The sequence below is a fragment of the Cyclopterus lumpus genome, chromosome 24, assembly GCF_009769545.1.
Source record: "Cyclopterus lumpus isolate fCycLum1 chromosome 24, fCycLum1.pri, whole genome shotgun sequence".
Taxonomy (NCBI): Eukaryota; Metazoa; Chordata; class Actinopteri; order Perciformes; family Cyclopteridae; genus Cyclopterus; species Cyclopterus lumpus.
Window position 1 is genome coordinate 10,245,841 of NC_046989.1, and position 15,058 is coordinate 10,260,898.

Below are 15,058 nucleotides of genomic sequence, written 5' to 3' on the forward strand. Positions count from 1 at the left end.
ATAGTGTAAAAGTATAGAACACTTGTCACTTCTCTAATGGGTTGGTGGCCTATGTGGCCAATGTGGAACACAATTTGAGAATGACGATGTCCCGAAGTTGCAAAGCCCACAGCCATTCTGGCACAATGCAAACCTTTATCATCTCAAGGCATTTGCATGGTAGGTAATACACACTGGCTAATCATTGACTAAAAGGCCAATCATATACTGTAACATTGGCAAACATCCAAACACGTTAATTGTACTGGCATGGGCAAACATTCCACTTAATTAGTGAGATAATCAATGTATATCTATTAATCCAAGGTTATAGTATCCTGTTGTGGCTGAGTGTCCCAAGGAATGATTGGACCTACCCTGTTAAAACAGGCATGACCACAGGAGAAGCCAAGAACCCAACAGGCTCACATTTGCTATGCTTGGCTTGTTAGCTGGCTTGGTCAGCAAAAAATACTGCCTCTGCAAATGACCAAACTTATAAGGATAAAAATTCATAATGCTGGAAGGCCTGGGGAGTGGCATTTGTAGTTGACTGTGGACTGCGAGCAGCCACAAGGCTTATATGGATCTATAGGATGCTGTGTGTAAGACAGACGCCAGAGAAAGACATTAGATAGTGGGAAAGGACACATGAAAGGCAGGAGAATAAGAAAGGGAATGCTTAAGGAGAGCAGGAGATAAGAAGGGAGAGCCCAGGAGAGCACAAGTCAAATGCAGCAATATGAGAAATATATAGAGCTGAAACTATGCAGCGATAAGAACAAGAAAGCAATGACAAAGAAAGTGATGGAGAGGGAGAGAGAGAGAGAGGCAGGCATCATAGTGAAACCTCCAAATCATCACTGATCTTTGGTTCTGTCAGCTTAACAAACGCAAAACACACCTATACTGTAAAACTATCCATTAATCATATACAAATGACAATATCCACTCATACCCATGTGCAATCTCATTCATCAATGATTCTGCTGCGTGTGCATTAGCAGGAGATGCATTTCCGCACAAACAAGCGCAGCGATCAGTCTCAGGTATACTGAGACCAGGTACACATAAACATGAGCTTCATTATATTATTATTATAGATAATCAGGACTGACACATACATTCTACATACATACAGCTTTTGCTTCAACCTTGCAAGCATCCTTGTTTCCAAGACCCAACACAAAGGTGGGTAGCATGCTCAGACACAGGAGTGAAGTCATTCCTAAAAAATGACTTGTCTGGGCTTTTGAAACATTTAAAAAAGATTAAACCCCTATGGAGTAATATTTAACCACGTGTAAAGCTAGAGGAGTCCTGTCAACAGTTTTACAGATGGTCTTTGGGGAATGTGTTCTTTGTATATTTGATCTCCCCCTTTACTCTCAAAAATAGAGAAGGAACAACCTGCTCCACCTCTTTTCCATTTGTGTTGTAATACCATCTGTGGCCACCAGAAACATTGGAATAATGGTTGAGTGGCGGCGCTGTATCCAATTCCACAATAACGCCATGGTGTAACTCTATCGCTTTACTGCCTTTGCAGATCATCACACTCACACACACATTACAGTGTCAGAGAACTCAAGATGAAATTTGGAAACTGTCATTGGACGAACGCAATGCCAATATTGTCTTCTGGCTGTTGTTTGGTTGGAGCGTCCTTCATGGAAGCATCATTGTGGCGAACAACCAATTAGCATGGAACAAATTAAGTTGAAATAATTGAGATAAGAAAGCCTGCCCTAAGGAAGACAGCGGGTGCCCGTCCTCCTCTGGCCCACCACCCCTTCACACAGACTGCCCTTTCACTTCTCGCATGTCCTGCAGGTGTCGCTGTTGAAGCATTTTACTTAGAATCTGAATAATAGATTTTGTACGAAAGAGGAGATAGATACTGAGATTTGGTAATGGTATATTTCAACCAATTACTCTATTATATTTGATTTCCCCCTTGACTCTCAAACCTAGAGCAACCTCCTCCGCCTCTAATCTAGCCTGTCACTGGATTTCTTGGCACGGCAACCTTTGAACAGTAACCTGCTGCTGCTGCTTCATTGGCTGCCAACGTGCTTTAACAGGAGTTGCACAGTCCTGCTTAGCCAGGGAATTCACACTTTGCTTTCGCTGTAGCAGCACAAAAGATTGAACCTGGCAGAGCCAAACTTTTAGCAGAGATAGACCAAAAGACAACACAGGTTATTTGATTATTAAGCGACCAATTATAGTCGTTTGCAGGCAGCACTGAGGCCGTGGCTGCATGCGGCTCACAATGGTGATGGCATGCGTGTGCCGGTGTGTTTACCTACCCGACCAGTGTCCAGTGGTGGCCCCGGAGCGGTCAGTGCAGGTGTTACTGACGGGCAGGAAGACGGTCTCCCAGCCGCCGGGGGCGTAGCGCCAGTTGTGGGACTCCAGGATGAGCGTGCGCTCGGTGCCATACGCGATCATGAAGCAGTAGACGACATGGTGGAGCTGGCAGCCATAACCACAGCCCTTATTGATGTTACACACCAGTTTCCTGGCCTTACTGCAGTCTGGGGGGTTCTGGGAGAAGGACAGGAAGGAATGTTTCAACATCTTTTATTAATAATAATAATAATAATAATAATAATAATGCATTTAATTTATATAGCGCTTTTCATAATACTCAAAGACACTTCACATAATTAAAACATCCTAAAAGCTAAAAATAAATAAATAAGAATAGCTAAAATACAGGTAGAACAAATAAAACAAATAAATAGGGACTTTTGAGTCGCTCGGACCCTGATAAGAAAGAAAACAAAAACAAACAATCACACATTAAAAACAGTTCTGAACAGGTGGGTTTTGATTTGCGATTTGAATAAGGAAAGATCGGTGCAGTCTCGGATGAGTTTGGGGAGAGATTTCTTGTATCTCTCAAAGCCCTGCTCTCTGACTTGTAATCACACATTGCTGATATTGTTTAGTTTGTTCCCTTTGCCTGCATGTCTCATACGCCACTTTGCTCCAAGTTCTCCGTTCGCCTCTCTCCCTCTTTACCTGCCAGTTTGTTTTTGGAAGAAGTTAGTAAGAGAGTCACGGAGGAAGAAGAAAAGACTTCTTCCTCCGTGACTCTCTTACTAACTTTTTCCATATTTTTGCTCCCGCCTCTTTCATTCTTATTGTTTAAGTATACAACTGGTGATGTTCTATATTTTGTAAATGCTTTGATAACAAGTATTGTCTGTGCAGTCAAAGCCTGAAATAGATACACGATTGTTGTCGAAACATTAAAAACACATAAATGAACCACACCGAGTGGCATATTTCTTCAATAGTATGAAGCCACAGTAGTTCAATTTAAATTGTACACATACATTGTGCTGTTGCACTGGGACATAGCAACAGTTGGCCGAATATAGTACCCAGAAAATGCAGTATTTGCCCCTGTTTGAGTAACATTTACAAGAAATGACTGATCTGCAGCAAAAAACTATATATTTGTGACCAGCTTTTTAAGATTGAAGTTGTCAGTAGGAGCCAAAGCGCTCAGGGCAGCGTGCCAATGACAGGGGGAGGATGGAAATGATTGAGAGATGGATTCATTGGATTTGGTCTTTTGGTATTTATTGGCAATAAACACAATCCTCAGCCTTATCCTTTTATATATATTCTTCATTAATCTCTTTTTTGTTGTCTGTAATCTCTTTTCTTCTCATTATTTATCCCTTTTCAATTCAAGGCTAGGTCTGCACAATTTATTGAAACCACAATATAGCGGACTGTAATTATCGAATGGGAGGAGGCACAGTTTTTGTTAAAGGCAAAATGTGTGTCACATACCATTTACAATTAAATATTGATGTTCTAGACTAAACATCATACTAAAGAGACTTAAAAAAAACTCTTTGTTTGGTACAAATCCCAGCAATGTATGTGTGTGTGTGTGTTGATGAAAGGGGAAGGATGAAGGGGAACAGGATTCAAATGAATCTCCAGTTAACAGTAATGGATAGTATGTAGTAACAAAAACATTCACTCAGTAATCACTTCTCCAATCACATCCAAACAGATCACATTACACTGTGTGTGTGTTTCTCTTGGTTGCCAAGATTCTTCCTTCTTTGCCAATTTGTGGACACAGACTGTGTTTAGTCAGGATCTGTGTCTGCTTTGGTTTTCCAACAAGAGAGACATTCAAATTCATACTCTCATTTTATGACCAGATAACATTCTAATCTATGTCTATCTGCTTTAAGTTGGGATTTCTTTACATTGGATATGATTTGGTTTACTCTGATTGGTCTATGGAGAGCAGTGTTGTTGTGAGGTCACGGTGTGTCAGAGTTAGCCTCCGTACCAACCTTTCCTCTCTCTCTCTCTCTCTCTCTCTCGCTCTCTCTCCCCTCCTATGTTCTACCACCCTATATCCTCATATTCTTTTCTCTCCGATTCTATTCCTACTTCACTCACTCTCATTCATCATTCTTAAGTTAGCTTTAATATCTTACAGTCTGAGGGGGAAAAACGCCAAATGAGAGAAACAAGAAGTTTTCATTTTTGCGTAAAAAAGTGGGAAGCAACAGAGTGACACATGCGGTGTTGTCGATGGGTCGCCGGGCGGTTTGTGATTCGCTCGGCAGCCGGTCTGAGCGGCTCGGCAACGCTGGTGCCAACCAGCTTCCTAAACAGCAATTACTGGCTGATGGGAGTGTTTTCCTCATTAGGCTGCTGCAGCTGTGGATGGTTCACAGTAATCAGGCCGCCCGGCACCCACCGGCTAACTCTGCCTATCACACACTACCAGGCGAGGAAGAGGAAGAGAGGGAGGAGAAGGAAAAAAGAGATGAAATGAGAACGAAGACAGGGGCAATAGAAAAGAGGGAAATGGAAGATAGGAAAAAGGAGGATAGGAGCCGAAAACTGATTCCCACCATTGCTGTTCAATAACACCATGGACAGCAGCCACCGTGCTGAAAGGACAAGCCGCACAGGTATTTCGTTGGTGTTACAGGCTGCCAGTTCACTATTATTCCCATCGGCATAACTGTGCTAATAATCTACGTCGAAGCTTTTCTTTACGATAGAGCTCGGCATCTGAGCCGTAATGTGTGTGTGTGTGTGTGTGCATGGGCCGTGAAGGCCAGCATTGGATCCATGGTTGATGATGATGAGGCTGGAAGGACTCCGAAGCACTGAGAGGCTCGGTTCAAGGATAATGGCGGCAGATGCGTGCACAAAGGCAGCCTCTGAGTACCGCTCTGTGCTGTAGGTTAAGTGCTTGTTTACATGGTGTGCTCTTTGAGTGTGAAACATAGGAGGCAGTTGCAGAGTGATTCAGTTCAGAGAGAACACAGTGAGATTGTTTCTGTGGGGAATATGGCTAAGAACAACTGGATAAGAGAAACAGTATGTCGGGCTCAGGTAATTATCCACTGTGATGCACACGTTCAGAAACACAGTGGAAGATGAAAGAGAGCTGAACACGCTTGAAGATATCTGAAGTTAAACTCAACTACATTTTGGTAAACGTCTGTTTGCCGTTCTCTGTTGTTGGCAGTTTAACACGCGACCCAGCTAATTGAAGTTTTTCCTCAGACGCCTTTAGCGTAAAACCACCTGGAGTGCACAGGTTGTGAGACATTTGTTTTGCATGAAGAGGCATCACTGGTTGTTAGCATAAGCAAAGGCCTCCACAATGACGCAACTATCATTGGGCTCCACCGAGAGGAAACTCAAATATTATTATCATAAAATCATATTCCGATTTAATTATATCCCACACCATTTTTGTACGATTTACTGCTGGCAATATTTCTCAGTAAAAGCCATTTAACGTTTTTGCATTCCTTAATTGCCTCTTTGTTTAGAATAATTCAGTGTTCTTAATTCTTGCTGAGTTTGCCGTTTCCACGACTAGATTGAAATTCTGTACCAACACAAGGGAAAAGGATGCATGTGCCCACTGCACAATATGTGAGAAACATAAGCCAGTGCAATGGGCACATTTGACTCACTGTTCTGTGTTACAATGATGTTTTCAATATAAACATTAATGTGATGACTATCTGGCTGTGCTGATAAATAACAGATACAAAGTTCTGTTCTTTAGACAGACTTGAGTTGAACTCTGCGTATAAGTAACACTGCCGTCATCATCAGTAACCGCAGCTGTTGTCAAATCAACCAGGACGAAAAATCTTAAAACTGCAAAAACTGATTCTTTTTTTCACGAGCTGTAAACACGACACTGACATATTACCTTGAGGCTGATAAGTCAACTTCAAGCTGTAGTCGGAGCTGAAGGAGTTTCTGGGGAACCTGCGTGCCGTAAATCTTTTTAATTGATTTTGTGGGGGAATCGGAACGTTTGACAAGCATTAAGAATAATGATAGAGGCACCCTTTAGCATCGAGCATCTCTGGGAGCGTTATAGGTCAACGTGCTGGGCTACCTAGTAGATGTCTATAGATCTAGCCAGAGTTTCAGGATGTGACGAGTTGGGATAAGAATGTTTTGCAGCGGGTCGAGCTGATGGTCTCGAGAATATTCCTCATAGTAACTAACATAAAAATACAGATCACAGTTGCTTTAAGGTACTGAACTTGTTTGATGAGCCGCAAGTGATGCCACATCTCACCATGCCAAAGATCACAAACACCGTCTTCCTCACTCAATTAAATCCGCCATATAAAAAGGCAAAAATAGATGAAAAGCACGTCCAACAGAAAACCCTCTGAAGAAGCCAGCCATGTTTACTGAATGTTGTGAGTGGACAGATGGAGCGGACGCAGAGAGCCAGTGAGTTAAACGAGGAATGAAGGGAGAGGCTGGTGCGTGTGGCAAGGACAGCAGGATAGGAGGGAGGAGTCTGTCAGTTTGTGTACATATAGATGTGTGTGTGTGTCTCACACACACACACACACACACACACACACACACACACACACACACACACACACACACACACACACACACACACACACACACACACACACACACACACACACACACACACACACACACACACACACACACACACACACAGAGAGGGTATATCTTTGCATACAAGCATGTACATCAATCTTGTGACTGTGTGTATGTGTGCGCCAATTGCTTGCATAGGTTCGGGTAAATCCATCTCTACACGTCTGTGTGTGTGTGTGTGTGTGTATGTGTGTGTGTGTGTGTGATGAATTAGTGACAGCAGCTGGTGGAGCGGTGTGATCCCTCAGCGGTGGTGACAGCAGCTGTTAGTGGTGCCGTCTCCGCCCAGCCAGACTGACTGGGTCCTCTTCATCAAACATACCGGCTCATTAATGCTGCAGGGCCCGGTGCCGCGGGCACACCGCCCCGCCCCGCACCGGGAACCCGACAGCACCAGAGTTGGGGGAGGGGAGCGGGGCGGCTGGGGGTGAATGGATGTGTCATGGGTCTGAGGATGTGTGTAGTGCTGTAAGCATATGTGCATCTATCTCAGCTTGGGTAAATATTATGCGCGTCTGCCGATCTGTCATTTTTGCAAGTCTGCATGTGTGTCTGTCTTTTGTCACTTGCGTGTGTGTGTGTCACTAAATCGCTGACAAGCAACAAGAATCCTGCTTGTCAGATCCAACTGCTGTGACAGTCTGCTCTCACACCCATCATCACCTGCTCCTTTTGGAAACTGAAGCTGACTGTTATGGATGGTGCAAATGAGACAAGCAGGTGTGAAAAATGTCCTCAAAAACATGTGCAGTTGTGCCTGTGAGGGAAACATTCACATCAATGCTTACCGTGTATTTGTGTTTACAGTAAATGCGGTGTGTATGTGTGTGTGTGTGTGTGTGTGTGTGTGTGTGTGTAAGAGAGCGTGCAAGGCCGGTTGGCTGAGCAGCAGGTGTGTCTGCGGGTACCTGTAGGTAGGTGATTCGGTTCTGGACCAGATCCGACAGGTCTTTAGCCTCCTTCATTCTCCATTCGCCCACTCCGTCCGCCTGGCTGAGGTAGTACAAGTCTGTCATGATGGATCTGCAGACACATTTCAAAACAATAATTATTCATTTATCATAACCAGTTGAAAAGAAACACTGATCACTACAAACACTGTTGGTTCATTTGCAGATTTGTAATACACCTTACAATAGTGTTATCAGCAATCCACTAATAATCCAAATCTATGAACATTAACCTGACAGCAACACTACTTATCTGAGAGGTTGGTACTTAATAATCCTTGCAAAGCTCCAAACACCCTTTTTATCAGGATAAATTAACAACGACAATATCTGGCAAGCTGCACCACCGCTGCAGAGCGAGCGCATGCAGCAAGACTTCCTCCCAGTGCAGCGAGAGCTTTCAGGAAACATACATCCACATTTTGAATTGTCTAATTTGGATCATTTGCATTTGCGTTGTTTAAATTTGCCTACTTAGCCACAATGATCGCAGTGATTTTAAGGTCCGGTCTCCGCATTCACTATTAAAAAATAGAAAGTGAATGAAAAACAATTAAGAGAGAAACGTATTAACTCTATTCACCGCCTGGCCCCGTCAGTCACACTGTCTGTATTCGTGATAAAAACATCTGGAAAATGTTGTTCATCTTGGATGAAGCCTGGATCACATGATCTCCTAATCTCTTTTGTATTGTGACTATTTTCTTTGTAAAATAATTTATACATGTTGGGTTCAGGTAAAATTTCCAGCGATCCATTTCAGATTAGCTACAAGGTCTTGTTAATACTTTTAATCTCTGGTTGTTCTCGGTCATTGAGACATTGCAAATCTATCAGCAGGTCTGTTTTATGGTAATGTTATGGATTTACATGATTTGTGTCCAGAACCATAATCTCATTAACTGTATAAGCCTACAAACAGACATTCCCACCTGGTTATTAACAGTTTCTAAACTGTGTTTAGAAATAAAATGTACAATATCACGGTCCAATATATCTATATCAAAATACAAAAGGAGACATACACTCCATATCAACATAGCCAACCATACTTGTATATGCAGAAGAGTTATTTCAACACAACTAAGCAGACTTTCATATTTTACACATCTCATATTACACACTTGCACATGTTGTCTGTGACCTTCTTAGATATGATGCTCATTTTTATTGAAAATCAGGGTCGAGATGCAGTCGTTTCTTATTCTCGCAGAGGATAAATGAACGTGATTATTTCCTGCATATAGATGTGATTGGAGTAAAACCCCTTCTCCTCCAGAAGTTGCCACAACGTGACATAGGGCTTTAGATAAGAACAGCCACCAGCATGTGTTAACAGTACACTGAGTGTTTGACATTCACAAATCTCATCATGCTTTCAGGATGTTTAGAGGAAAAAGTGTCGCGTTTGTCAAGCCGACTGATGACAACCGCGTCTTTCTGGTTGTTTAGCTCTGTTTTGGATTAAGTCTGCCATCTGCACGCCTCTGACAGCGAATTTGTGTCATGTCACACACTGCCAAATATCATGACCATCCACTTACAAACATGCACAAGGGCTCTGATACTTGCAGCTGAGGGCAGATGTAAACACATCACACTCTGTCTCTAACACAAACACACACACACACACTTATGCAAGCTTCATCTATTACTCACTTCTTTGACCCAAATCAGTCACATCCTGTGTGACTGAGAGTTCCTATGCATATATTCAGTAGTGCATGCAAAGACACATACTAAGCAGATAAACGCAACATGTCCCATTTCAACAGTGCGGCAGGGCAAATAGTGCCTTTCTCTAAAATAAGATCATTACTCATTGTCCCATTTTTAAGATGGAACCACAATGTGTGCACAGATGTCAAATGCTCCTCCAGGAGCAATCATTGACCCTCTGTGGGAAAAACTAACCTGACTGGTCACAACATCTAACAAGAAGGAATCAACAAAAGCCCTAAGGAATTTGGCAGCAAGACACCACATTGCCCTGATATCTATATGTAATGGGGGTTTTCATGTGTGTGGTCTTGGGCATCCAGTATGTGAAGCTTGTGGGGTTCCCCAGGGCTCCCGATTGGCTCAGACTGCAGCCGCTGGGCTTGGCAGCAGAGCACAGCTCCTGATGCTGCACCGGTGGGAGAGCATTTACAAGGTGAGAGCATGTACCAGGTTTTAAGCCAGACAGAGGATGGAAGCGGGAGGAAAGATGCTTTCACTGGCCTTTAATGTACATGATGGGAGCCATTTGGTTGTAAATAAACAGTAACGTAAGTTTACCCAACCTAATCTTAATCTGTTAACTTGTTTTCATTTCTTGCTCTGCCTACAACACGTCAGCTTCAGCCATGCTGTCTTCTCCATCCCGTATTGTTTCACCGTTTGTAATGTCTAACAACATTTTGGGGAGGAATCTCATGTACATTTTTCAATTCAGTTTACATTGTGAGATTTGCATTTTCTGTGTAATACAATTTATAAATACCAATTGGTCTACAACATGTAGTATGTATACAATGGTCACTGTTCTGTCTAAAATGTAATATTTCATTCTTGATTGATTTTTGCTTGACTGCGTTTTACAAGCATCTTAGAACTGCAATGTGTGTGGCTTAATTAATGAAAAAAAGAAATTTGACAATTTTGGAATATTGAGTAGTTGTTTAAGTTAAATATAAGGAAAATAAATAGCAACAAAATCCACTGCTTCCAGCTTCTCAAATGCAAATATGTTCTGTTTTTTTCTAGTATGTGAAGATAGTTATGCACAGTTGCTTGTATAAAGCTATATATCAAGATGTTTGAAAATGTCACAGTTCTGGGTACCAAAGAAATAATCAGAGAAATAATCAAATTAATAATAAAAAAAATCAATAGATGCAAATCTAAAGAAGATAAAAAGATCAAGATCATATAATTATTTTTGTTTAAAAAAAAAAGTTGTGATATTCTGGTACACTCCTTTGTAGATGCAGAAGCGTTCATTTCCTGTGACAGTCATCTGAACTTTCTGGAAACTACTTCTGGCAGATCTCTAAACTTTCACAACGTTTCGGTTCAGCTGTCAATTAAACTTTGTGGAACTGAAAGCTCTCCATAATGCAGTGATTGTCTTAATTGGGATGGCCGCTAAGTTACTAACATTTTGATTTAACTTGGGACCTTGCACCCTTCCCGAGCAGAATTTAAACGAGGGAGCGATGCATTTATACGAGTCAAACATTTCATTGCTCATTCCACCTCTGGCCCTATCTGTGCTGGCCCTCCTGGCCTTCGCCTGCAGCAGATACAAAAACCACTGGCGGCTTAGATAGAGTAGAGTGAATGCATGTGAAAGTCTGTGAGTGTGTGTGTGCGTGTGTGCATCCATGCCTATGTGTACGCAGTGAGGAATCAGTCCTTGGAAAGCAGCTTAGGCAGCAAACACTAGGACAATGGGCCCTGTAAGCCACTTCAGTAGGATTACAATGAACCACTTGGCTAAGTGATCAGGCCTTTCTTCCTTCAGCGGAGTGGAAGCCATCCAAATGACAGAGAATGTGTCTATGACCTTTGCCCTTTGTTTCTCAGCACCCACAGCCAGTGCTGCTTTCAAGTTCACCTGTCAAATATGCCAACTTTTGACATCATCAGTAGGCAGAGCTGGTAAACAGTAGCCTGGGAGTCTGCAATCAACACCCACAAATAAACAATGGGGAGAGATTAAAACACTGATCAGAATTCTGAGCTATACAGACGACCATAAGCACTAACAATCTCTCCACTGAGGACTTCAGCTAATGACTATGTTCATCATCAAGAAAATGTTGATTATTTTGTGATAACTGAATGTCTAGTCCTTCAGATAAGAAAAACTAATCTGAATTCGAAAAGGAAGAAATAGAGAACTTTTGCTTTAAAAGTTTCTTCACATTTGCTGAATACGGACTTCTGAGCGTTTCTATTGCCCCCACAAGGCTCTCAAAAATTGCGATGGCTGAGCCTATATTCAGGTCGAAACCACTTAAGTATTGAGGTTCAATACCCTGGCCTGTACAGTGCATCTGGAATGTATTCACAGCGCTTCACTTTTTCCACATTTTTTTATGTTACAGCCTTATTCCAAAATGGATTAAATTCATTATTTTCCTCAACATTCTACACACAACAACCCATAATGACAAAGTGAAAACTGTTTTTTGCAAATCTATTAAAAATAAAGAACGAAAACACAACATGTACATAAGTATTCACAGCCTTTGTCATGACACTCAAAATGTAGCTCAGGTGCATCCTGTTTCCACTGATCATCCTTGAGATGTTTCTACAACTTGATTGGAGTCCACTTGTGCTAAATTCAGTTGATTGGACATGATTTAGAAAGGCACACACCTGTCTATATAAGGTACCACAGTATATCAGAGCATAAACCAAGCCATGAAGTCCAAGGAATTATCTGTAGACCTCCGAGACAGAATTGTATTGAGGCACAGATCTTGCGAAGGGTACAGAAAAATTTCTGCAGCATTGAAAGTCCCAATGAGCACAGTGGCCTCCATCATCTGGAAATGGAAGAAGTTTGGAACCACCAGGACTCTTCCTAGAGTTGGACGCCCAGCCAGACTGAGCGATCGGGGGAGAAGGGCCTTAGTCAGGGAGGTGACCAGGAACCCGATGGTCACTCTGACAGAGCTCCAGTGTTGTTCTATGAAGAAAGGAGAACCTTCCAGAAGGACAACCATCTCTGCAGCACTCCACAAATCAGGCCTGTTTGGTAGAGTGGCCAGACGGAAGCCACTCAGGGAACTTAAATGTAGCCTAGCTAAGCTGGACCCTGAATGCAGCTGGTTGGGAACATTGTCTGCCAGAAACGTAAACATAAAACGTTCTGTTGTTTTTGAACGTCTTTGTCATCAGTGTTGCGTCTGAACGTTTCAGCCCTTTGCCTGGCAAGTGTGAGAGCGCCGAGTTGTGTAGAGGCCAAGAGCGGTATCGCAGACAGATAAAGATTATATAATTATAGCTCCCAACATATTGAAAAAAATAACTGAACTAGTTCATTTTTTGGAGCTGTGAACTTAGTTCAACATTTTGAATTATGAACTGAACTAGTTCATTTTAAAATGTGCGAACTATGAACTGAACTAGTTCATGTAGAAAGTGAACTTTCCCAACACTGTTTGTCATTACCTAGCATATTGATTACTTGGTAAACTGAAGCCATCTTCATTTTAATACCAAATTTATTTGTATACAGTGGACTAACTTTTTACAGCAGTGACAAGGACGTTGATAAGGTCCAGGAAGAAAGCATTTAGACCTGAAAGGATTCAGGGGAAAACACCCCAAAAACAATTTGGGTTGGGGGGGTGGTGATCATAGGGAATACACCTTTTTATTCAACGTTCATGTTTTTGTTGTTCGATGAAAGAATAAAGTTCTACTCACAAAATGTAAAAAAACATTTTTAAAAGTTGTATTATAAATGTTTGCATGCATGTCTGCTTATGACAGGGTACATACAGTCAAATTACCCCAAAATTCCCAGTTTATTCCTGTTAATTCCCGTATATTCCCGTGGAAAGTTTCCAACTTTGAATATTCCCGGAATTTTGCAACCCTAGCTGTAACATAACAAAATGTGGAAAAAGTGAAGCACTGTGAATACTTTCCGGATGCACCGTATATACCAAGTGGACCAGCTGATTGCTCAGTAATATCAGGTCGGCTAATAGTCGCAGCACTAGATATAAGTGATCAACAACACTCACAGCATTATTGTGATAAAAGGAGCCTCCAGACCTCTACATCAGAAGGGGTTATATTTATTAATAGGAAATACATCCTTCAAGAGTTATTGTCCCAATACTTACTGCAAGTGTGTTAAGTTGAAGAAACAACACAGAGAAGACAAACACAAAATCACACCCACATCCTTTGGCAATTTTGAGTTTCAACTGACCAAATGCACATGACTTTAAGCCAGGGGAGGAAACCTTGGCACACATAGGAAACCACATGCAAACTCCACACAGAAGAAGAGCCCCACCAGCCAGGTCTGCTTCTTTCCGGAGGGGCTTTTCAACTACGACAGTTTATCTGTTTCCTTGACTGATTTCAGTGTCGGCTTTGCCACAAATGTCCCGGTTCTCTTCAAATCCTTGTGACACATTTTGACATTTCCACCTTCATGCAACTAAATGCTCACCTCTCCTGGTGTCCCAGGTGCTGCAGGAGTGTGTCTGCATACTTCAGCCTTTCGCTGAGCTCGGCGTTTGCCAATTTCTTCACTTCGCTGCGAACGAAGTACCAGAACTCCTTAACGCCGTTCTCCACCCTCCTACGCAGCTCCTCCTGAGTGGGCCCAGGGCCTGCAGGTGAGGGGTAAGAGACAACGACACATAATAAAGATACATTTGATGCACAGGTATGATCTTAAACAATGAATTGATGACTTCAGAGCAGCTCAATGGGAACACAGCTGGGAGGAACACGGTTTGAAGAATGCCAAGAGGTCTTTAAGAATGTTTGAGCATTTGATTATATAAGTCTAAATAGGCTGATGGTACAAAGCAAGGTTTTTGAATATAACTACTAAAATGTTCCTCTATTATTCCTGGTCCCTGGGTGGTGTTTTGACCTCAATAAGGAGAGCTTGATCATTATTTTTGTGTTGTGTCTTTTTCTCACACCGTTCTAACAACAGGAAGAAACTCTATACCCCAACCGAGCGTAACCCACATGCATAACACAGCTGAGTGCTCTGGTTTCTGGGGAGAGAAACAAACAAAGACAATCTAGGAATGGGTAGGACAGCCTCAAGCAGGAGAAGGTGGTGGAGAGGAAAAAGCTCTTTTTTTGTACCGTCCTATCTTGCACTCCCTCTTCTCTCCTCCCTCTCTCCCTGGGTGAAAAAAAAGCTGGAGGGTATTTTTAGCTTTTTCTTCCCCTGCGGCAAGATTGAAAGGCTGACCCTGCGCTGCCCTCCCCGCACACATGTCCTTCTTTATTTTCTCCCCGTCCGTCTCTTTTCTCTCCTCCATTCTGCCATTGGGGCATTCACACTGCTTGTACTTCATTCACACATTTCCCAGCTCACCTGACAGCCCCTCTGAACACTGCTTAGAGAGGCAAACAAACATGTAACCATGCCCACCCTATTGCATGGCTATACCATCATCGCTGCTGAGCCA

The 15,058-nt window shown here is 42.3% G+C and overlaps 1 protein-coding gene across 1 annotated transcript in view; it reads right to left on the reverse strand.

Moving 5' to 3' along the window:
* The window catches only part of fut8b (fucosyltransferase 8b (alpha (1,6) fucosyltransferase)), a 77,671-nt gene that overhangs the window by 12,413 nt on the left and 50,200 nt on the right, over positions 1–15,058 (reverse strand). The window contains exons 4-6 of the mRNA XM_034527891.1: positions 14,074–14,236; positions 7,845–7,959; positions 2,292–2,529 (exon numbers count right to left, since the gene is read on the reverse strand). Of these exons, the coding sequence (XP_034383782.1) occupies positions 2,292–2,529; positions 7,845–7,959; positions 14,074–14,236 (516 nt within the window). The remainder of the gene's footprint in view (positions 1–2,291; positions 2,530–7,844; positions 7,960–14,073; positions 14,237–15,058) is intronic.